The sequence below is a fragment of the Phyllobates terribilis genome, unplaced genomic scaffold (assembly GCF_046119375.1).
Source record: "Phyllobates terribilis strain yellow unplaced genomic scaffold, ASM4611937v1 Scaffold_1__5_contigs__length_1240528914, whole genome shotgun sequence".
Classification (NCBI taxonomy): Eukaryota; Metazoa; Chordata; class Amphibia; order Anura; family Dendrobatidae; genus Phyllobates; species Phyllobates terribilis.
Window position 1 is genome coordinate 895,564,776 of NW_027362761.1, and position 25,380 is coordinate 895,590,155.

Below are 25,380 nucleotides of genomic sequence, written 5' to 3' on the forward strand. Positions count from 1 at the left end.
ATCATGCACACGGGAGTGATTCAAACATATTACCAAGCAAGCGGAAGATACTCGGTACTCACCCGAGCATACTCGCCGAAAGGGTTAACCGAACATATTCGCTTATCACTGGACACAATGCATCTGCAACTTGTGAACCCCGCCACTTAGCAGTCTGAGCGTAGTTAATACGTGGTTGAAGTGTTGCTGTACTTCATGTTACACCCACAAACTTAAATGTATTTTATTGGGATTTTATGTGATACAGTATACTAACACAAGGTAGCAAGTATTTGTGATGTGTAAAGTAAATGATACATGGTTTTCTAAACATTTTAAAACTATAAATCTGATAATTGTGATGTGCATTTGTATTCAGCCACCCTCATACTTTGTAGGACCATCTTTTGTTGTAAATACTGCTGCAAGTCTTTTGGGGTATATCGCTACCACCTTTGCACATCTAAAGGCTGACATTTTTGCTCATTCTTCTTTGCAAAATAGCTTTAACTCAATGAGATTGGAAGGACATCGTCTGGAAATAGCAGTTTTCAAGTCTTGCCACAGATCCTCCATAGGATTTAAGTCTGGAATGTGACTGGGCCATTAAATCACACGACTATGCTTTGATCTAAACCATTCCATTGTAGCTCTGGCAGTATGTTTAGGGTCCTTATCCTGCTGGAAGGTGAACCTACACCCCAGTCTCAAATGTTTGGCAGCTTTTCACTGGTTTTCCCCCAGGACTGCCCTGTATTTAGCGCCATCCATCTTCCCATCAACTCTGACCAGCTTCCCTGTCCCTGCTGAATAAAAGCCACTCCACAGCACGATGCTGCCACCACCATGTTTGATCGTGGTGATGGTGTTTTCATGGTGATGCGCAGTATTAATTTTCTGCCACACATAGCGTTTTGCATTTATCCCAAAAAGTTCTACTTTGCTCTCATTTGACCAGAGCACCTTCTTACACGTGCTAGCTGTGTCCCCTACATGGCTTTCTGCAAACTGTAAATGGGACTTATTATGACTTACTTTAAAAAATGGCTTTCTTCTTCCATAAAGGCCAGATTTGTTGAGTATATGACTAATAGCTGTCCTGTGGACAGATTGTCCCACCTGAGCTGTGGATCTCTGCAGCTCTCCTTGCTTGGGATAACAGTTTAGGTGAACGGCCATGTCTTGGTAGGTTTGCAGTTGTGCCACACTGCTTCCATTTTTGGATGATGGATTGAACAGTGCTCCGTGAGATGTTCAGAGCTTGGGCTATTTTTTAAACCTAACCCTGCTTTACTCTTCTCCACAACTTTATCCCTGACCTGTCAGGTGTGTTCCTTTGTTTTCATCATGCTGTTTGATCCCTATTGTTTTCAAACAAACCTCTTAGGCCTTCACAGAATGGCTGGAGCTGTACTGAAATTAAATTACACACAGGTGGACTCAATTTACTAATTATGTGACTTCTGGAGGCAATTCGTCACTCAGGATTTTATTTAGGCGTATCAGACTACAGGGGGCTAAATACAAATGCATGTCACAATTTTCATATTTATATTTTTTAAATAATTAGAAAACCATGTATCATTTCCTTTACACTTGAGAAATCCTTGCTACTTTGTGTTGGTATATCACATAAAATCCTAATAAAATACATTTAAGTTTGTGAGTATAACATGTCAAAATGTGGAAAAGTTCATGGGGCATGAATAGTTTTTTAAGGCACTGTATTATAGGGTGGAATAGTATTTCTGCATAGAATAAATTAATTTCTACATAGACAAATTACCAGATCTTCTCAAGCACTTCCTTCAGGGTATGCGCTCAGCCATAATTACGACTCAGCATAAAACATTATTCATATTAGATTAAAAAAATAAAAACACTAATGAATTGTGTTGTTTTCATGACTATCTTTTACATATCAATTCTACCTTTTATATCTAAGACAGTTTAGAGCAGTAGTTTTAATTCCTTAGAGCAGTATTCCCCAACTCCAGTCTTTAACGCCTTTCCCACCTAGGTGGGATCCCCAATAAGCCCACATGCGCTGAGCTCTCATGAGCCCGCATCCATGTGCTGAGCCCGCATGTTACTGGGCACATGACAGCTGAGCTGATCAGCTGTCATGTGCCCCTAACAGCCGAGGGTGGAATCGGGATCCACTGTGGCTGTTAACTAGTTAAATGCCGCTGTCAATCTCTGACAGAAAGACGTCCCACCCATTGGCGCCCGTGTCACATGACCACGAGTCGCTGATGGGTGTGGCATGACAGCCTGGGGTCTGCAGGAGACCCCTGCAGTTTTCACTGCCCGGATGCTATGAGTGCCACCCAGCGGTCAGCGCTCATAGCAATTAAGCATTTCTGCTACACACAGGCGATTAGATAGTCGCGACTTCTAGTCTCCCATGAAGACTATTGAAGCAAGTGAAAAGGAAAAAAAATGTTTTTAAAAATATAAAAAAATTATAAAAGTTCAAATCACCACTCTTTCACCTTATTCAAAATAAAACAAAAAAAAAAAATCAAATATACACACATTTGGTATTTCGACGTTCAGAATCGCCTGATTTATCAATATATGAAAATAATTAATCGGATTGGTAAATGGCGTAACGAGAAAAAAAATCAAAATGCCAAAATTATGTTTTTTTGGTCGCCGCAACATTGCAATAAAATGCAATAAGAGGTGATAAAAAGATTGCATCTACCCCAAATTGGTATCAATAAAAACGTCAGCTTGGCACGCAAAAAATAAGCCTTCATCCAGCCCCAGATCCCGAAAAATAGAGACACTATGGGTCTGGGAAAATGGGACAATTTTTTTTTTGCAAACCTTGGATTTTTTTTTCACCACTTAAATAAAAAAGAACCTATACATGTTTGGTGTCTACAAACTCTTAATGACCTGGAGAATCATAATGACAGGTCAGTTTTCGCATTTAGTGAAAAAAACAATTGTGAAATAGCACTTTTTTTTGCAATTTCACCACACTTTGAAATTTTTCCCATTTTCCAGTACATGATATTTTAAAACCAATGGTGATATTAAAAAGTACAACTCGTCCTGCAAAAAACAAGCCCTCACATGGCCATATTGACTGAAAAATTAAAAAGTTATGGCTCTGAGAAGAAAGGGAGCAAAAAACGAAAACACAAAAATGGAAAAACCCAAGGTCGTTAAGGTGATAAAGGGGTTGTGCCACAAACAAAAGTATATTTTAATCAACAGACCTTGGAATAAAAATAAACTCCATATTTGGATGTGTGTAAATAAAATGTTCCTGTGCTGAGATAATCTTATAAATGTGCCCCTGCTGTGTACTGTGTAATGGCTGTGTCTGACCGTGCAGGAACATGGTCTGATTTTACCACAGCTCCTGGGCAGGGGAGGAAGGAAGAGAGTATACAGACATTACAGCAGGGGATCACAGCTGATTCTTTTTATGAGTAAAACATTTCACTGCCTGTTTTTAACAATATTTTACCTCAAAGAAAGAATCAGCTGTGATCTCATGCTGTAATGTCTGTATAGTCTTTTGGTTCCTCCCCTGGCCAGTAGCTGTGGTATATCCAACTATGTTCCTGCACGCTCGGACACAGCCATTACACAGGGGCACATTTATAAGATTATCTCGGGACAGGAACATTTTTTTTTAATATCCAACTGTGGAGTTTATTTTTATTCCAAGATGTGTTCATTAAAATATACTTTTGTTCATGGCCCAACCCCTTTAACCACTTTTATAATTCTAACCAGTGTCATTTTATGTGGTAATAACTTTGGAACGCTTCAAGGTATCCCACTGATTCTGAGACAGTTTTTTCGAGACATATTGTTCTTCATGATAATGGTAACATTTGTTCTATATGACTTGATTTGTTAAAAAGTCAGAAATTTGGCAAAAATGTAGAAAATTTTGCAATTTTCAAACTTTTAATTTTTTATGCCCTTAAAATAGAGAGCTATATCACACAAAAAAGTTAATAAATAACATTTCTCACTTTACATCAGCACAATTTTTGAAACAACATTTTTTTTGTTAGGAAGTTAGAAGGGTTAAAAGTTGGTCAGCGATTTCTCATTTTTCCAACAAAATTTACAAAATCATTTTTTTAGGGACCACATCACATTTGAAGTGAATTTGAGGGGTCTAACAGAAAATACCCAAAAATTTACACCATTCTAAAAGCTGCACCCCCAAGGTGCACAAAACCACATTCAAGAAGTTTATTAACCCTTCAGGTGCTTCACAGGATTTAATGGAATGTGGAAAGAAAAAATGAACATCTAACTTTTTTAACAAAAATTTTACTTTAGACTCAATTTTTTTCATTTTTACAAGGGTAAAAGGAGAAAATGGACCCCAAAAATTGTTGTGAAATTTCACCTGAGTATGCTGATACCTATATGTGCCTAAACAGTGGAACCTCCCCATAAATGATGCCATTTTGGAAATAGACCCCTCAAGGAATGTTTCTAGATGTGTGGTGAGCATCTTGAACCTCCCGAGTGCTTCACAGAAGTTTATAACGTAGAGCCGTGAAAATAAAAAAATCTAATTTTTCCCACAAAATGTTCTTTTAGCCCAACTTTTTTAATTTTCACAATGGTAACAGGAGAAATGTCACCATACAATTTGTTGTCAATTTCTGCTGAGTACACCGATACCCCATATGTGGTCGAAAACTACTTTTGAAGCACAGTGCAAAGCTCAGAAGGGAAGAAGCACCATTTTGGAGTTCAGATTTTGCTGCAATGGTTTGAGGGTGCCGTGTCACATAGGTAGAGGCCCTGAGGTGCCAGAACAGCAGAAACCCCCCATAAGTGACCTCATTTTCCAAACTACACCCCCACGGAATTCATCTAGGGGTGCAGTGATCATATTGACATCACATGTGTCTCACAGAATTTCATACCATTGGGCAGTGAAGAAAAAATAATTACATTTTTACCAATAAAATCCTGTTTTAGGCCCAAATTTTTAATTTTTCTAAGGGCTCATAGGAAAAAATGGACCTCAGTTTGTTGAGTAATTCTTCTGAGTGCACCAATACCCTACATGTAATCGGGAAATACTTTTCAGGCACAGTGCAAAACGCAGAAGTGAAGGAGCGCCATCATTTAGTGCAGATTTTACTGTTATGGTTTGCGGGTGCCATGGCCCACTGGTAGAGCCTCTGAGGTGCCAGAACAGCAAAAAAAAACATAAGTGACCACATTTTACAAACTACACTTTACAATGCATTCATCTAAGGGTACAGTGATTACATTGACACCACGGATGTGTCACAAAATTTTATACCATTGAGAAGTGAAGAAAAAAAATTACATTTTTACCACAAAAATGTTGTTTAACCCCATATTTTACATTTTCACAAGGGTAAATGGGTAAAAATGGCACCAAAATTTGACATACAATTTATGCTGAACATGGAAATACCCCATACTGTATTTGGCTATACAGCACTACTTAGCCACACGGTGAGACTCGGGAGGGACGAAGCGCTATTTGCCTCCTGGAGCATAGATTTTCTTAGAATAGTTTGTAGACTCCATATACAGAGCCTCTAAGTGCTAGAAGAGCACAATACCCCCCTCAAATTACCCCATTCTGGAAATTATACCCCTTTGGGAATTTATCTACAAGTGTAGTGATGATTTTGACTCCATGGGTGTTTTCCAGAAACAAGCAGCAGTGGATGTTGCTGAGTGAAAATTGCAAATCTGCTATTGTAGGGTCCTTACATTGTAGTGCCCCATATGTTATGCCCAGCTCGTGCTTCTGGAGACATGCACCCGTAAATTAAGTAGGCTCTCATCTCTACAGAAATGCCAAACATGTGGACACTAAATGTGGTTTAGGCACACTGTGGGGCTCAGGGTTATAGGAAGTTTCGCCCCCAGCAGTTCGCCCCTAGCAATTTGCCCCCAGCAGTTCGCCCCCATCAGTTCGCCCCCAGGTACATTTCGCCCCCCTCACGTTTCGCCCCCACACATTTCGCCCCCTCACGTTTCGCCCCCGGACCGGGGCGAACTGGGGGCGATATGTGTGGGGGTGAAATGTGCAGGGGCAAAACATCCTGGGGGCCAAATGCTGGCGAAGAAATGTGCGGGGGCGAACTGCTGGGGGCGAACTGCTGGTGGCAAACTGCTGGGAGCGAAACATCCAATTCCCGGGGCTCAGGAGGGAGGGGGCATTTGGATTTGGGAGCACAGAATTCACTGGATTTCTTTTGGGGGGGGGTGAGGAGCAATAGTGCTTTTCCAGAGCTTTTGCGCTACCAGTAACATGGAAACCCCCTATATTTCCGTTAACAGATGAAGGATCTGAGTGGGGACCAGAATGAACAAAAACCAGCAATTCACAAATTGTTTTTTTGGGGGGTTTGTATACCGTTCCGCGTGTGGTAAAATTGATAAGGCAGCTTTATTCTTCGGGTCAGTACGATTACAGTGATACCACATTTATATAATTTTTTTATGTTTTGCCACTCTTACACAATCAAAACTATTTTATAGAAAAAAATTATTGGTTTTGCATTGCTTTATTCCGAGAGCTATAACTATTTTAATTTTTCCACTGATGGAGCTGTATGGTGGCTTGTTTCTTGCAGGACAATATGAAGTTTTCAGCTATACCATGTTTATTTACATTTGTCTTTTTGGTCGCGTTTTATTCCACGTTTTGTTCGGCGGTATGATGGAAAAGCAGTTTATTGCCTCTGCTTTTTTTATGGTGTTCTCTGAAGGGGTTAACTAGTGGGACAGTTTTATAGATCGGGTCCGGACACGGCGATACCAAATATGGGTATTTTTTTTTTCCATAAAAATATTTATTTATAGGTACAATATATATTTTTTTTATTAGTATCCTGTGATATTTTAGAAAATATTTTTATATTTTTTTAAACTTTTTTTTGTACTATACTATTTAGTCCCACTATGGGACTTTCACTTTCAGCAGACTCAATGCATTTCTAAAGCATAGCTTTGCAGGACCATTGCTATGCTTTATAACTGTCAGTGCTGCACTCGCACAAGTTAGTTAGATCATGCACTGCGCATGATCTAACTAACTTGCTAGCCCTGGTGACCCGGATGTCATCATGATGACATCGAGTCACCATGGCAATGATCGGCCCCTTGCGATGGTGTCTTGGGGGCGTCGATCAGAGGGCAGAGGGAGCTCCCCCCCTCTCCCTGCCTTCTAAATGCTGTGATCGATATCGAACGCATCATTTAGGGGGATAAACTGCCGGGAGCAGTGCGGGCACCACTTCTGGCAGTGATGGCAGGTGTCAGCTATCATGTGAGCTGAACACCCAGCGGTGATAGCGCACACACAGCTTCTGTGTACGCAAAATCGCCTGGATGTATCTGACGCGCCCCCTGGGCCGTGGGGTACTCGGTAGCCGGGCCGGTCGATGCTGGGGCATGTCACAGTGGCAGTGACCCGATCCATGACCCAGGGCGGTCAATAAAAAGGGAAAGGTAAAAGGGGAATAAAGTGTTTAGAGATTATGTTCGTGATGCCACCTGTGGTATGCGGCTATATGAGGCCGCCGCTGCGGTGCAGATCCTCTGGAGCTGATGGTGACGCAGCAGAGTTGTTTCAGCTCTCCATAGGCAGAGCTTAGCCCCAGGGCAGGATATAGTGATGCTGTGAGCTAGATGTTACTGGTGCGGTGTAGTGCAGGGCTGGTGATGGTGCAGTAATGATTCTAGGACACAGTGGGGTGCAGTCTTCAAGGTTTTACTCTGCCCGATTATAACCACCCACGTCGTCCTGCGTTCATCAAGAAAGGGGTTCAGCAGCTCTCAAGTATTTCAGGACTACTTAAACGGGACCCCATTCTATGTTCCTTCCTCGGTCGTCTTCCTGCGCTGGCTCTCACCCTCCTGCCCTGCGCGTCACAATCAGTGTCCTAAGCCAGTAGCCTCGGGCCTTGTCGGGCGATGTGCAGACCCCTGAACCCTATGCGGCCACCTTTTCGGCAATGTAATTGTGGTGGTTGGCAGCTGCACCTTGCAAGTACAGTAGCCTCCGGTTATCTAACTGAGCCTGATTCTTCTCCACTAGTTTATGGGCCGGTCCCCTCTGCAGCCTGATCCCTCCACGTCCGTGTGGATTCGGGCGCACAGGTGGCATCCGCTCTCGCCGTGCCCCTGAGATCCCCTCTGTCTCTGGAGCCTTCCCTCTGCTCCCGTCCTCTTCTCTCAGTCATTCCTCCTGGGCCTCTGTGGCGACTGAACCCGCAGGGGCGCCACATATCCATACGTCCAAGGTCGGAAGTCCTTCCCAACCTGGATGTATGATACCTCTAAGATCATGAAGGGGTTAAATAAGTTGTCCACTACTTTTACATTGATGCCCTGCGGATCTGCAGTACATTGCGGCGGCCACTACCACTTGACAGCAGAGCCCCGCAGGTGAGCAATTCCGGACAGTGGCTGCCGCCGGCACCGATAACAGCTGGTCGGCGGGGGTGCCCCGTGCGGAACCCCAGCCGATCATACATTTATGCAGTATCCTACGCATAGGGCATCAATGTAAAAGTAGTGGGCAATCCCTTTAAGAGCCACCAGAACATGTTTTCAGAATTTCAGCATAGGCATGCTAGGTCTAGTATTGCTAGAGCTAAGATGCCCCTTTAAAGGGGTTTCCCACAAACAAAGTGCATTTTAATCAATAGATCTTTGAATAATAATAAGCTCCCATTTGAATGTGTTTAAAAAAATGTTTGTGTGCTGAGATAATCTTATAAATGTGTCCCTGCTGTGTACTGTGTAATGGATGTGTCTGACAGTGCAGGAACATGGTCTGATCATAACACAGCTCCTGGGCAGCAAATAAGCCTACAGATATTACAGCATGGGATTTCCCTGCCTGTTTAAAAAATTATTTTACCTCACAGAAAAAATTAGTTGTGATCCTGTGTTGTAATGTCTGTATACTATATTTTGCTTCTTCCCCTCCCCAGCAGCTGTGGTATATCCAACCATGTTCCTGCACAGTCGGACACATCTATTACACGGAGGCAGAGGTGTATCTAGGTTTTCTGGTACCCAGGCCAGAATTCAGTTTGGCGCCCCCCCCAAGCACATATGCGATTTGCACACTTAATCACGTGCCGACGAGCTGCTCTCTCTAATTCAATGTTCAGTGAAAAACTGAGAGAAGCAGGAAGAAAAGCTAGTTGTCACGTGACTGTAAGTATGAAAATCGAATATGAGTGAAGTATTCATGTGATGACCGTTGGAACCAACAAGCAGAGCTAAATCCTGACAGTAAGTATATTACACACTGTTAGGATTGGCTACAGGGCTTCATTTTATAATTAAAGGGCATGTCCAGGTTTCAGATGAAAGTCTGCAGTCACTCTATGTGACTGCAGACTTCTGAATTCTCACAGTGCATGTGTGGCGCCCCTGAGGGTTCAGTCTCCACAGAGGTACTGCACCTCACCCAGAGGTGTGGCAACTCCTTCTCTCAGGTAAGGATGGAGTGCTGCCCGGACCCTAACACCCGCACTCAGCACTACACTACTCCAGACCGGCTGGAAGGGCAATTTGCACTGCTTTCTGCTGGCCCCGTCCATGGCTGGAGTGGGGGGAACCAAAGTGAGGGGGAACCAAGTAGTGGGTGTGGGTGGAGGACGCAGACCAGGGGAGCACTTGAAGAAGATATATATATAGGGAAGCCATCTTTTAGGGAGTTGGAGAGACAGAGTCGGACGGAGAGGGAGTGAGAGGACGTGAGGAGCGGAGGCTCTTCAGGAGCTCCGCTCGGGAGGCAGGTTTGGCCTGTCATGCCCAAGACTGAGAGAGGAGTGGGAGCAGTAGGAAGGCTCCAGGAACGGAAGGGATCCCAGGGGGTACGGTGAGTGCAGGACGGCACCCTTACGCCCAAATCTGCCAGGCGGTAGAGGGATCAGGCCGCAAGAAGGGAACCGGTCCCTGGACTAGCCAAGTTACTTTAGGTCTCAGCTAGAAAACCGGAGGCTTCTGCACTTTCAAGGTGCAGTTGCCACATCCGCACCTAAGCCGCCGAAAAAGGGCACCAAGTAAGGTCCGGGAACTCCAAGTTGCCCAGAGGGATCCCAAGGTACCTGATCAGGACTTTGTGTGGCGGGGCGCAGGGCAGGAGGGAGAGACCCAGCGCAGGAAGTCGGCTAAGAAAGGAACATACAGAGAGGGGTCCCGTTAAGTGCTCTTGAGATACTTGAGGGAGTGCTGAACCCCTGCCTGGTAAACGCAGCGTGACGTGGGAGGCTGTTACCTGTACAGTGCAACCTGAGGAACCTAATAATTGTGAGTAAACGCGGACGACTGCACCCCACTGTCTCTGTCAGTTATTGCCGCTGCGTTATCGCTCCTGCACTACAACGCCCAGCATCACCATCTGCACCTACACTACCCTGGAGCTGAGCTCTGCCTGTGGAGAGCCGTCCCAACCCAGCTGCCCTAACATTTGCTCCAGAGGTCTGCAGCAGCGCTGGTACTCATTACCAGGAACCACAGGTGGCGTCACGAGACAAAACTATTATTCATCCCTCCAAGCAACAACCCCTTTTTAAGAGTGACCTCAGGGTACGGGCCCGGGAGCCGATCGCCGTGACATCCCAAGAAGGTAAAGGCCCGTGTACCGAGTCCCCCATATCCCCCTGGGCGAGTCACATGCACTGCACACTTTTAGGATTCTCCCTTGCCAGTGGCAAGAGTGGACGGTCATGTGAGCACAAGTATGGGATTTGTATACTTCTGGCCATATGAGTGAGGTTACGCATGTTTTGTTGGCAAATGACTGCATGTATGCAAATCGCCGGCACCAGAGAATCTTGACAGCGTGCAGTGTGCAATGTGAGAATTCAGAAGTCTGCGATCACATAGAATTACTGCAGAGTCATCACAAACTTTGACAACACCTTTAGTGCTCCTAACAGAGATAAAAACATGAGAATTAGTCAGTATCACAAAAAAAACATTTAAATCCAGGTACCTTATGGATGTTGTTGTCTAAATGAAGTCATTCTATTTCTTTTCTTCTTCATCTTGTCCAGACCCCTTGATGACTTTTCATAGCCACATCTCGTCTCTGCAAACTTCCATCTTCTCCAGTCTTCTGCAGCACATCCCCACACAGTGCCCTTAAAAATATCTGTGTCATTATAATGCTCATCACACTCACCTTCCTTGGCATACTTTCTCCTCCTGGCTGTGCCCTTACACTGTCCCCCATGCAACCCACCCTCCACACTACTCAGTCTCTATTCTGTGCACATGCACACTCACACTTTTCTACCCCCATATTGTCTCCTCACACTATTCCCCTCAATAATCTCCTCACATGTTTCCCCCTCCTCATACTGTCTCTTATCACATCCCCTGCTAACCATACTGTCTCCTCATATACACCCCTTCACACTCCATACTGCCTCCTCACACATTCACCAAATTCCCATACTGTGTCTGCACACATCCCAACACCCTCACTCCCAACGTAAAGTTCATGAAAAATAAACACAGCCCATTTGGCCTAACCGCAAAACAAAATAAGCAAAGAGTCCAGCAAAGTCCTTGCACCGGCCGGGGTCTGGCCACTCAGGGTTAGCAAAGACCACATGGTTCAGGTTTAGCAGAATCAAACACACGCTCCTCTCTCTGGAGCTGGCCTCCAGATACTGAACACCTCCTGAGTCAAAAGGCTGGCTCTTTATAGCCCCTAAATCATGCCCTGGAGTGGCACCCATACTCCCTTTTGCTTCCTATACTGTGTCCGCATACATTCTCCCCATTCGCTCCCCATACTACATTCGCACCCATCCTTACCATTCTGTGTCCGCACCAATACCCCCACTCACCATACTGTGTCTGCACCCATCCCACATCATACATTCCCCCCTTGCTCCTCATACTGTGTCCGCACCCTCCAACTCACCATACTGTTTTCGCACCCATCCCCCCACTCACCATGCTGTGTCTGCACCCATCCCCCACTCACCATGCTGTATCTGCACCCATCCCCCATATTGTTTCCTCATACATGCCCCCCATCTTCTGCTTTGCTCCTCATAGTGTCTTCAAATTTCTCCCGCTCTCCATATTGTGTCTGCACCTGTCCCTTCCTTGTTCTCCAAACTAGTGTCCTCAAATCTCGCACCCATTGCACTAAATCTCCCCCACCCCTCCCCGGTACACTAAATCACCCACACACACTAAATACCCCCATCCTAAATCACCCACACAGACTAAATACCCCCATCCTAAAGCACCCACACACACTAAATACCCCTATCCTAAATCACCCCCACACACTAAATAACCCACACACATGTCCTAAATACCCCCATCCTAAATCTCCCCCACACACTAAATACCCACACACACTGAGTACTCCGATCCTAAATTTCCCCCACACACTAAATACCTCCCACACACACTGAATACCCCCATACTAAATCCCCCCCCACACACACATACACACACACATTGAATACCCCCATCCTAAATCTCCTACACACACACTAAATCCCCCCACGTTACACTGAATCTTTGGTGTCTTCAGCTCTGGAGCACATAACACCGATGCCCACCTCTGTCTGCAGCGCCAGGCAAGTGACATCAGCGCGTGATCACATGACCTGATGTGGACCCGGCGGTCAAAGCTTCAATTTTACTCAGGTCTGAAAGACGCAAGTACAATTGACCACTGGGAGCCAGTACACTGCAGCTTTTGTGAGCCGGCTGTGAACTTGACTGCTGACTCAGAGAAAAACTGATTTTCAGTCCAGAGGGCGGCAAAATGAAGCTACCGGGGAAGACACTTCAGACCGCCGCATTAGGCAGACTGATGGTGCTTCCATGCCGGTTGCACCCGCCTACCCCCACCTAGATACGCCTCTGCACGGGAACACATTTATAGGATTGTCTCGGGACAATACATTTTTTTTAACACATCCAATTGTGGAGCTTAATTTTTATTCTAAGATCTATTAACCCCTTCGCGACATCCACCTTACAGTTACGGCGCTGCAGGAAGTGCGTTCCTGCAAACCGCCGTACATGTACAGTGTTGCTTTTTCCGGTCAATGCGCATTGACGGAGTTAAAATGGCTGCTGTCTATGAGAGCAGACCATCCTTGCATGTTGCCCCAGGGGGCTGTACCACCCTTCTCCCTACGTCGGAAATTGCTGTGATTGGCCTATCGATTCTGACCAGCCAATCACAGCGATTTGACAATAAGGTTAAAAAAATCAATGTGACACACTGTGATTGGTGCTGTCTCAGCCAAAAGGGTGGATTTACTTGTCTGCAGGCCATGTTTTCCTCAGATCTGACGTGCACAGCGGTTCTGTAGATTCTCTGTGTACCTGACAGAAAAATTTTGCATTGGTGGCCAGTACGATCGTGCTGCCTCTCATGTAATCCTGTGCTGTGCTGTGTGTTACTCTGTCTGTGACCCATCCATGATTACATCACAAATTCCTTTTCCAGCCCCCCTTTCCCAGTCCCCCTACTCCCAATCCCCACACTCCCCTATTGCAATTTTGGCACACAAAACTTTTTTTTTGCATCTTTATGTGTGTTCAGTGTCTATGCTCTGAGCATTCATGCTCAATTTTTGTGCGCTTCCCGTGGCAGCAGTGCTCTAATCGGTAACTCTGCTGATCAGAGTCTGCGCCAAGGAACTTTTTCTTTTTTTTTTTAAATCACAGTGTTAGTGACGTCTGTTTTTCTTTTGCACAAAAAAAGAATAGTTAGAGCTGAATAAAGCGAGCAACTTCTTAATTAGCACATTAGAGGAGCGTACGTCGCAGTGTTAATGATGTCCATTTTTCTTTTGCAAAAAAAAAAGAATAGTTAATGCCGGGCAACTTCTTAACTAGAGCATTGGGGGAGTGTGCATCGCAGTGTTAATGACGTCCATTTTTCTTTTGCAAAAAAAGAATAGTTAATGCCGGGTAAGTTCATAATTAGCGCATTAGGGGAGCATATGTAGCAATATAATTGACATCAGTTTTTCTTTTGCAGAAAAAAAAGAATAGCGGCATGTAACTTCTTAATTAGCGCATTAGGAGAGCGTACATCGCAGTGTTAGTGATGTCCATTTTTCTTTTGCAGAAAAAAAATAGTTAGCACCAAGTAACTTCTTAGCTATTGCATTAAGGGAATGTACGTTGCAGTGTTAGTGATGTCCGTTTTTCTTTTGCAGAAAAAAATAATAGTTAGCACCGAGTAACTTTATAGCTAGTACATTAGGGGAACGTACGTCGCAGTGTTAGTGACATCCAATTTTCTTTTGCATAAAAAAAAAGGTTAGCGCTGAGTAACTTCTTAGCTAGCGCATTAGGGAAGTGTACGACGCAGTGTAGTTCACATCCGTTTTTCTTTCGCACAAAAAAGAATAGTTAGTGCCGAGCAGCTTTATAGGTAGGGCATTAGTGTAGTGAACGCCACTGTCATTTTTTTATACAAACTTTTTTTTACTTCTGCTGATTTTTCTTTTCCTTTTTTTTACTTCTAAATTTTTCCTTTTTCCTTTTTTTCTCTCTACTTTTCATAGTAAATTTAATAATAAATAGTACCCTTAACACACGCCCTACGCAATACAGGTATAAGAGCACCACTTACAAACACATCCCCACTGGTTAGAAGAATAAAATAACAATGGCCCATTCGTTAAGGAGATGCTATTCAGCAGAGGAGGCATACGCTTTCTTTGCCTCTGACACGGATTCAGGCAGTGAGGAAGATCCCACTTTCCTCTATTCTTCTTCCTTCTCCTCCTCATCTTGTGAGGAGGGACGCCCAGCAATGTGCCCTAGGATCGAGGCAACCCCTTCAGCGATCGATCCCATATGGACTCCACCCCCAGAAAATTATCAGTGTCATGTGTTTGGGTTCGAACCCTTGAGTCTGTGCTTTGTGGTTGACTTCTCTGTCTGCCGAACCACAGCAGATACACATTTTCTCAGGGTGCTTAGTTTGTGTTATTCTTGCTGCAGTCTTTTTAGGGTAACAGGTGTTTTCATTTACTCATTTGTCTGCCGTATCACCTCTCAAGTGCGGCTTTATATACTTTCTCCCTGCTGGTATTTCCTGCAGGTGATAGTCTCTTTTGGATGTTCAGCCATACTGCTGTAGTTTAAGTCAGTCGGTGAAAGATCAGTTAGGATTTATCTCTTTGCTGTTTATGTTCTTTACCCTACTCCTATCTTCTGTTTCTTTGGGACATTATGTATTTAATCCCTTTGTATTTTGTGGTTTATTTTACTCACTCTGGGATCTTTCCTTTTTTCAGCATGCTCTCCCTTCTGTAGGTAATTTGCACTATGCTCTGCCTTCCGGTTCATTAGGAGGTACGTGCAGCGCTCAATGGCCTTTCAGGCAGCATTGGTCCAAGTTGCCATCGTCTTGTTTGTGGTTATGGGCATAGTAAAAAAAACAGTGCTTCGGCAATACTGGAGTACTTATATACTATTCGGCACACCAGTTTTCCATATGGCTATGACAATGACACGATTTGAAGCAATTCAAAAATGTTTGCATTATAGTGATAATGCACTGTGTCCCCAAGATGATCCCAGCTTTAATCGTCTATATAAAATTCTGCCAGTAGTTGAACACTTCAGCAGAAAATTTGCTGAGGCGTACAACCCCCAAAGTGACATCTGTGTAGATGAACCTCTTGTTCATTTCAAAGGGAAGCTAAAATTCTGACATTACTTGCCCATTAGTAAGAGGTCAAGGTACAGAATTAAACTGCACAAGCTGTGCAAGAGTACCTCAAGGTACACCCACAGATTTAGGGTCTACGAAGGGAGGTACACCAAGATTGACAGCCCTGAATGCCCCCCTGCCCTGGGGGTGAGAGGGAAAATTGTGTGGGGATTGCCGCACCCACTACTGGATAAGGGTTATCACATCTACATAGACAACTTTTACACCAGCATCCCACTATTCAAGACCCTCTTTGCCAGAGGTACAGTTGCATGCTGCACCGTGCGAAAAAATCAGAGAGGACAGCAGAGCCCAAATGCAGTGACAACATACTGGTAGTCAAGTATAAGGACAAGAGGGATGTCCTTATCTTGACCACTATACACCGAAACAACAGCTCCCCTGTCACTGTCCCATGTACCACAACAGAAGTCCCAAAGCCAGATTGTATCTTGGATTATAATAAATTCATGGGGGGTGTAGATCTCTGATCAGGTCCTCAAACCATACAGTGCCATGCAAAAAGCTAAAGTATAGTGCAAAAAGTTGGCCATGCACATTGTACAGATGCTTTTGTGCTTTTTCGATGTGCAGGCAACACGGGGACCTTCCTTCATTTTCAGGAGGTAGTCACCAAGGCCCTAATGTATGGTAGTCGGGAAGGTGAGGGTTCCAGTACTTCTGAAACTGATGGTGCCTGTATTGTACCAGGTCAACATTTTCCAAGTGAGGTTCCCCAAACTGCGAAGAAGGGAAGAACACAAAAAAGATGCAAAGTATGCTCCAAGAGGGGAATACGATAGGATACAATTTACCATTATGAAACCTGCCCTGAGAAACCTGGCCTTTGCATTTATGATTGCTTAAAAGCATACCATATGTCCATAAATTAATAAAATTTGGTTTTACCCTGTTAACACAACACACCTTTATACTCTGATGTACTCCGCACAACATATCACCACATTATAAATTCATACACTAGTAAAACCAAAAGCATTATCATTACTATAACTATGCCTCTCGATTATTCCTTGAGGGGTGTATTTTCCAAAAATGGGGTCACTTGTGGGGGTCTCCAATGTTTAGGCACATCGGGGTCTCTGCAAACGCAACATTGCGCCCACAGGCCATTTCATCAAAGTCTGCACTCCAAAACATCTCTCTTTTCTTTTGGAGCTCTGCAGTAGTTTCCCATTACATATGGGGTATCACCGTACGCGGGAGAAATTGCACAACAAAGATTGGGGTCCATTTTCTCCTTTTATCCTTGTAAAAATAAAAAAAATTGGGACTAAAACAACATTTTTTTATTTTCATGGCTCAACGTTATAAAATTCTGTGAAGCACCTGGGGTTTCAAGTGCTCACCACACATCTAGATAAATTCCTTGAGGGGTTTAGTTTAAATAATGGGGTCACTTGTGGGGGGGTTCCACTGTTTAGGCACATCAGGGGCTCTCCAAATGCGGCATGGTGTCTGCTATCGATTCCAGACAATTTTGCGTTCAAAAAGTCAAAAGGTGCTCCTTCCCTTCTGAGCCCTGACAAGCGCCCAAACAGTGGTTTTCCTCCACATACGAGTACTCTGGGGAAATTGCAGAAAAAATTTTGAGGTCAATTTTCTCCTGTTACCCTTGTGAAAATGCAAAATTGGGGGCTAAAGTAACATTTTTGTGAGAAAGAGTAAAATGTTAATTTTTTTCCTTCCACATTGCTTTAATTCCTGTGGAGCACCTGAAGGGCTATTACACTTCTTGAATGTGGTTTTGAGCACTTTGAGGGGTGCAGTTTTTGGAACGGTGTCACTTTTTGGGTATTTTCTGTCACATAGGCCCCCCAAAGTCACTTCAAATGTGATGAGGTCCCTAAAAAATTGTTATTGGAAATTTTGTAGGAAAAATGAGAATTTGTTGATAATCTTTTAACACTTCTAACTTCCTAACACAAAAAAAACTATATTTCAAAAATGATACAGATGTAAAGTAGACATGTGGTAGATGTTATTTGTTAACTATTTTTGTGATATAACTAATTTAAGGGCATAAAAATAAAAATTTTGAAAACTGCAACATTTTAAAAAAAATTGCCATTTTTTTATATTTTCACAAATAAATGTAAGTCATATTGAGCAAATTTTACCACTATCATGAAGTACAATATGTCTCGAAAAAAACAATCTCAGAATCATTGGGATACGTTGCAACGTTACAGACTTATTAGTAACATCAAAGCAGCCTGCAATGGATCCGTGGGGATAACAGCAGGTGAGTATAAATCATTTTGTTATTTTACCCACATCCATGGCACCTGTAGAATGTTTAGTTAGGCCAGACCACTTTTTTAATTTGTCTAAGGGAGATTTTGAAAAATATCTATAACATACAGCATTTGTTATCTAAAGTGAATTATGTATGGCTACAAAACCTTCTTTTCTCACTCTTCATTTTCTAGTTGGAAAATTTTTTTGAGACAAATCCAGATGCAGGGGCAGGAGCAACCCCAAGAAAGCAAGCACTTGAAACTGTTAAAAATAACATTGAATGGGTTGCAGCTAACAAAAATGGTATCAAGGCCTGGCTGGAAGCAAATGCTTGAACATTTGAAACAGATCACAATTCTGAATGGACAAATTTATTGCGAATGAGTAAACTAATAAAAGAGCTAAAGCTTGCCATCATTATCCCAATGGGAAAGTCTGGACATTATAAGCCATGTCCTGTTAAGCCTGTTTTCCATAATCAATATGCTGGACCCATAAAGGTGCCTGGGACCATTTTTAGGGTGTTTGTTTTATATTTATTATCTGAAACAATCAAAAATAAATATCTACAAAGATATTTTTGAAGGATTCGGTGAAGTCCTGTGCTGTAGGTATTTTGTCATCCAAAATTTGAATAGAAATAACAGAATGGAATTACAATTCAGTCATATGCCATTTACAGTTTCATAGTTTCTGGTATAAGTCGTATTCTTCATAAAATAACAATTCTCTTGCATTTTATTATAAGCCTGCATTTTGCTGTCCCTCCTGTAGTTCAAGGTCTGTAAACAAGCCGCAATGCCTGGACTGAACACAGGTCCCTATGATATCATATGTGTCTGTGAGGCTGTAAGTTCGGATTGGGAGACCCGTGGTCAGTCCAGGCATTGAGGTCTGTATACAGACAGCGAAATATGCCGTTTGAACCCAGCCTTACTCTGAATAAATTGATAGTAAAAGGAGTATTCCCGTCTCCAAGGTCCTATCCCAATATGTAGTAGATGTAATAATAATATTAACAAATACCGCCAATTAGAAATGTATTATAATTCTTTGATTCGATATGTCGCTTACCCCATGTGCAGGAAATTGCAGTAGCTTAGGTATCCATGGTTACGACCACTAGCAACTAACTAACTGTCACTATATGAGTGTTCGTAACCATGAATACCTAAGCTACTGCAATGCCCTTTACATTGGGTAAGCGACATAGTGAACGAGAAGAATTAGACTACATTTCTAACTGGAGCTATTTGCTAATATTATTATTATTATTACACCTACTACATATTGGGATGGGATCTTGGAGATGGGAATACCCCTTTAAGGCACTGCCATTCCTCATTGTTAATGGGCCATATGCAATGAAGAAAATAATTATTTGATCACTTTTGTAAGTTTGCCCACTGTCAAAGACATGAACAGTCTATAATTTTAAGGGTAGGTTAATTTTAACATTAAGAGATAGAATATCCAAAAAAATCAAGAAAATCACATTGTATAAATTAGATAAATTTATTTGCATTTTGCAGTGAGAAATAAGTATTTGATTCCTCTGGCAAGCAACACTTAATACTTGGCGGCAAAACCCTTGTTGGCAAGCACAGCAGTCAGACGTTTTTTGTAGTTGATGATGAGGTTTGTGCACATGTCAGGAGGAATTTTGGTCCACTCCTCTTTGTAGATCATCTCTAAATCATTAAGATTTTGAGGCTGTCTCTTGGCAACTCGGAGCTTCAACTCCCTCCATAAGTTTTTTATGGGATTAAGGTCTGGAGACTGGCTAGGCCAATCCATGACCTTAATGTGCTTATTTTTGAGCCACTCCTTTGTTGCCTTGGCTGTATGTTTTGGGTCATTGTCTTGCTGGAAAACCCAGCAACAACCCATTTTTAATGTCCTGGCGGAGGGAAGGAGGTTGTCACTCAGGATGTTACGGTGCATGGTTCCATCCATTCTCCCATTGATGCGGTGAAGTAGTCCTGTGCCCTTAGCAGAGAAACACCCCCAAGACATAATGTTTCCACCTCCATGCTTGACAGTGGGAACAGTGTTTTTTGGGTCATAGGCAGCATTTCTCTTCCTCCAAACACGGCGAGTTGAGTTAATGCCAAAGAGCTCAATTTTTGTCTCATCTGACCACAGCACCTTCTCCCAATAACTCACAGAATCATCCAGGTGTTCATTGGCAAACTTCAGTCGGGCCTGCACATGTGCCTTCTTGACCAGGGGGACCTGATCTCTCACCTTCCTCATGATCAAGGATACCCCACGAGGTGATATTTTACATAGTGCCCCAGATTGATGTCGATTGACAGTCATTTTGTATTTCTTCCATTTTCTTACTATTGCACCAACAGTTGTCTCCTTCTCACCCAGCGTCTTACTTATGGTTTCGTAGCCCATTCCAGTTTTGTGCAGGTCTATGATCTTGTCCCTGACATCCTTAGAAAGCTCTTTGGTCTTGCCCATGTTGTAGAGGTTAGAGTCTGACTGATTAATTGAGTCTGCGGACAGGAGTCTTTTATACAGGTGACTATGTAAGATAGCTGTCTTTAATGCAGGTAACGAGTTGATTAGGAACATCTAACTGGTCTATAGGAGCCAGAACTCATAATGGTTTGTAGGGGATCAAATATTTATTTCTCACTGCAAAATGCAAATACATTTATCTAATTTATACAATGTGATTTTCTTGATTTTTTTGGGATATTCTATCTCTCAATGTTAAAATTAACCTACCTTTAAAATTATAGCAACTGATGTACAATAAAGTTGGGTTATGATCAAACATCAGGCACATGCCATAGAAAAGAGGTTATATAAATTTGGCAAATAGGATTCCTCTGCTTTTTTTTTCTAGTAACAGGCCATCTTTGTCCATGTATCATGTCGTATTGCAGATGATCATTACTTAAATTGTGCAATACTGGATTATTTCCATAAATCTACAGAACATATGAAGATAAGAAACTTTGTAATATAGCTTATTTGAAAAATATGCTTTTTTTCCCCAAATATCAGTCACTTTTTGTCTTCTGTACTGATCACTCTCAAAACTGTTCAGATAGATCTTCATATCTGTCTTCAGTAACTGTCTATAGAAGGCTATGGGGAGGAGAGGTCAGAGAAGCTGGTGGGTGAAAAAAACGGAATGAAAGAAAGAGAAACTGCTGAGGCTTCTCGTGTAGAGGGAGAAAGCGCTAAAATGCAGAATACAAATCATATAATGACCAGAAATCATGATAGTCCTCATGTACACACAGTTACAGTGCAGTTACACTTTAAGTTAAGGTTGACGAGCTACAATACCAAAATCATGAACAAGAGAGACACTATTGCGAGAAAAATTTTTTCGACTTTCATATAATCTGTTGAGGTATCAGATTTCAGAAGACAACGTTATGCAGAAATTTAATTTGAATATTGAAAATATATGTATCTTGGCTTGCAACTAAGGAGGGATACAAGTGGCTAATGGTGACTTTAGCATGAACAAAAGTCTATCTGTCCAAGATCACACTATGCTATTGCTGTATTGCATATAATGAAAATGAATGTAGTCAGGTTGCAACAAGCAAGTTGCCACAACCTTGACTTGCAAGTTGCAAGAATTATAAGTCTGCTATACTTTATGTGACACTTGTGTAGCAGCTATGACAACTTTTTGGTCACAATTCAACACATTCACTTACTTACACTGTTGTGATACAGCATCAGCTTAGTGTGATCTTTGGCTGTGCATAATGTACAATTTCACCGCTTTATTGATGCTTATTAATCCAAAGTGAAAGGGGTTGTCCGGCTTTCTGCTAAAAGTATGCAGTCACTCTATGTGAATGTGCAGTATTCTGAATGCTTCCAGCACACATGCCGAACACTGTCATGATTCTTGGGTATTGCTGCTAAGAATAGGCGGTAACCACAAGTATGCAATTTGCATACATGCGGTCATTAAATACGTGCCGGATAGACATACTCGGCCCCACTCAATACAAGTGAACTGAGTGAGGCCGACAACATCTAGCTGGAATGTAGCTAGACGTTGCATATTTGTAGTCAGGGTCTCGGCAGCAATACAGGAGTATCCTGACAGTGTGTGGCACACGCGCTATAAGGATTCAGAAGTCTGCAATCAGAAAAAGTGACTACAGACCTTAAGCAGAAGACTGGACAAACCCTTTAAGCAATGAACACCTCAATTTTATATTTAAAGTGAAATGATCAAAATAGGAAACACATATTTTATTAATCTTATGAGATAATTTACATGTTAGATCTAATTCATTAATTTCTTGATTTTTTGTACAAATTATTAGAACATAATAAATTATTAACACTCATAGCTTCTATTAGAAATACTTTTTGTAAATGAAATGTATTCTTGTTGTTTTGTCAGATTTACAATTTAATTAAATGTAATATTTTCACCATCCTTAGTTTGGGATAATTTTATTGTTTTCAGAAATATGTTGAATAATCATTTACAATATGATCATGTTAGCTTTTTATGATAAAAACATGGTAACGTTTTTCGTGTTTTAGTTACTAGGTTATACCCTATCGATAAGGGATAGGGCAGAACTTACTGATTGTTAGGGTTTCGACTGCTTGGACCACCAGGGATTACAAAAATGAGGCTTTGCAGAATCAAGTGGAGATCAAGCATGGTCCATTGATTTTCTATGGGACTGCTGACGATAGCCGATTATATCGCTGGAATATTTCTGGCAGAATGAATGGAGCAGATGTGGGCATGCTCAATCTCCACACCATTCAGACAGGGATGTGTAGAGCCTCGTTCTTTGGAACACTGGGGATCCCAGCAGTTTGACTCCATCGATCAGTAAGTTAATTTTTTTCTTGCATTTAGAAGACAACTTAGAAACTTGGTACAACCTTTTTAAGGAAGCACAATTATTTTTTTAGGGTTTTTTTTTCATCGCCACATTCTGAACCCTAAAAGGTTTTTATTTTTCATTATCATAGCTGTAGTAATTTTTATTGACACCATTTTTCGATTCATATAACTTATTGATTCACATTATTAACTCTGGAATAAAGTATCAACTCTGCCATTGTGGGTTTTTTTGCTTTTAAAATGTGCACCATTCACTATAGAGTATAAATAACATGTTACCTTTATTTTGAAATTCAGTATAACTAGAATGACCTTGCCTCTGGAAAGTGTGAGGCAGTGAGGGGGATCATATGCGAGGGTCAGTATATATCCCCTAGGATGCACATAGAGAACTATTGAACCCGCTGGAGTACATTGTACAGACACAGCTGTCGTTGCAGTGCAAAATAAAAGTAAGCTTTGACTTGGTCAAGCTATTTTGATGAAGTCATATTTAAGAAAACCCAGCATGGGCTTTTACTTTTGGAGTGAACTACAGGATGGCAGTGGGACGGTTCACTCATTCCAGCCCGGGTCTTGCATTTGGCTCATGTCCACAGTTTTCATTTAAAAACCTGCAGCAAAGGCTTGGGTATGTCAGTTTTGTGTTTGCTAGCAGCAGAACAGGAGGCTCTGCAATACAGGACTGTGTGACCTGAACACAGAGCCCAAGAAGGCAAAGCTTCTGACACACCTCAGTGTGATACGGCGGCGTAGTCGCCCATTGCAACGGGTTTTGAAATGGACTGTTCAGTGGCGACCCAGCTGTGAACCGAAGGATACTGTTTGCCTTTAATTTGTGAGTTTTGGAAAAATAAAAGTTGAACTTTACTTGGGCCACTGCCTCATTACCGCACAGTGTAAACACCGCCACACTACAATATGGCCAGCTGCATGTCTGTCATTAGGCCTGCCACACTGCAGCCAGGCCCGCTGACAAGATGGAGGTAATTCTGAGACAGTTGGTCCTCACACAGCCACAGCAACAACAGACGAATAACCTATTGCTGCAGCAAATTGCTGCCCTGCGTGAGGCACCCCTATCACCGCTCCCGGTACGTCGTGAGGCCCAGGACAAGGTCTATTTCGCTTTGAGGAAGCTGAGTCCGGAAGACAACGTGGAAGCCTTCCTCTCCGTCTACGAGTGGGAGAACCTGCCAGCCGACCAGTGGGCTGAAGTGGTGGCTCCGTTTTTGATGGGCGACGCTCAGAAGGCCTACTTTGACCTCAGTCGGGAGGATGCACAGAACTATGGGAGGCTGAAAGGTGAGATCCTTGCATGACTGGGGGTTAATACCTATGTGAGAGCCCAACGGGTGTTTTCATGGTCCTTTGTGGAGGCCCGACACGCCAGGTCTCAGACATATGACTTTCTACAGCTAGTTAAAATGTGTCTACAACCTGAGACCTTGATTCCGTCCTAGATGGTGGAGAGGGTGGTGGTCGACCAACTTGTGAGAACTCTTCCAGCCCTTATATAGCGTTGTGTGGGGCAATGGGACAAGGGCACTGTAGACCAGGTGGTTAACCTGATCGAGCGCTATACGGCCACTCAGGACTTCATACGGGACTCTGCCCCACTGCGGCTATCATGCCAGACCCTGCAAGCCCAGGAGCCGGGGAAAGGGTCGCATCTCTCTGCTGGGCACAGCCAGAACCGAGCCCATACTGAGGGGGTGTTCTGGAGTGACGGTGGACAGAGACCAGTTACCCCTAAACCGGTCTCATGGACTAACAGTGCCACCACTATCAGGTGCTGGTGGTGCCAAGGGCCAGGACATGTTGCTGCCAAATGCCCCCTGACTGTTGAACCAATGGACTGCGGGTTTACTTGCCAGGCGTCCATGTATGCCCAAACTGTCTGCACCGCGAATGCAGACACTACGTGCAGTAAACCCTAACTGTGCCAGGTACTTGTCAACAGGTACCCAACGGAGGCCCTCTTGGACTCAGGGAGCCTAGTGACACTTGTCCATGAATCATTGGTTGCCGAGGACAACCCCAATGGTCGGAAAATGGGGGTTGTTTGCATATAAGGAGACCTCCGAGAGTACCCGACAGCAGAGGTTATTTTTTCCACCCCGTGTGGGAAGATGAAACATGTGGTGGGAGTGGTGAAGACCCTTCCTTATGGCACTGTTTTGGTAAGAGACTTGCCCCTGTTCTTGTCCCTGTGGGAGAATAAAATTAACCCTCCCAGCGTAAATGTATTTCCACACGTGGAACCCGAAGATCCCGAATCAGGTATACCTGCCGTAGGGGTTGCCAACCTAGGGACAGAGTGTAAACCCGAAAGGCTTCCCCAAGAGGTATTGGCAGGAGAGTTTGAGGAGACCCCATGGATCCCAGAGCTAGAAGTGACCCAGAGAGCGTTTAGGACAGCTCAGCTATAGGATCCTACCCTGACCAGGGCACAGGAAAGGGTAATAGAGGTAAATGGGGTGGCTCAACAACCTGGTGCAAAGACGGTTTTCCCGGGCATGGCAGTCAACCAAGATTTACTCTATAGGGTTGA

At 43.1% G+C, this 25,380-nt stretch overlaps 1 protein-coding gene across 2 annotated transcripts in view; it reads left to right on the forward strand.

Moving 5' to 3' along the window:
• Positions 1-22,398, forward strand: part of ENPEP (glutamyl aminopeptidase) — a 114,637-nt gene extending 92,239 nt beyond the window's left edge. Inside the window, exons 20-21 of one of the 2 annotated variants that reach the window (XR_012247455.1) lie at positions 18,157-18,745; positions 18,858-22,398. Coding sequence is in view for 1 of the 2 variants with exons in the window: in XM_073640848.1 (XP_073496949.1) it covers positions 18,157-18,300 (144 nt within the window). In the remaining variant the exon portion in view is untranslated. Of the gene's footprint in view, positions 1-18,156 lie in introns of both variants that reach the window. The other variant, XM_073640848.1, reaches the window with a different exon arrangement.
• The last annotated feature ends 2,982 nt before the right edge of the window (positions 22,399-25,380 follow it).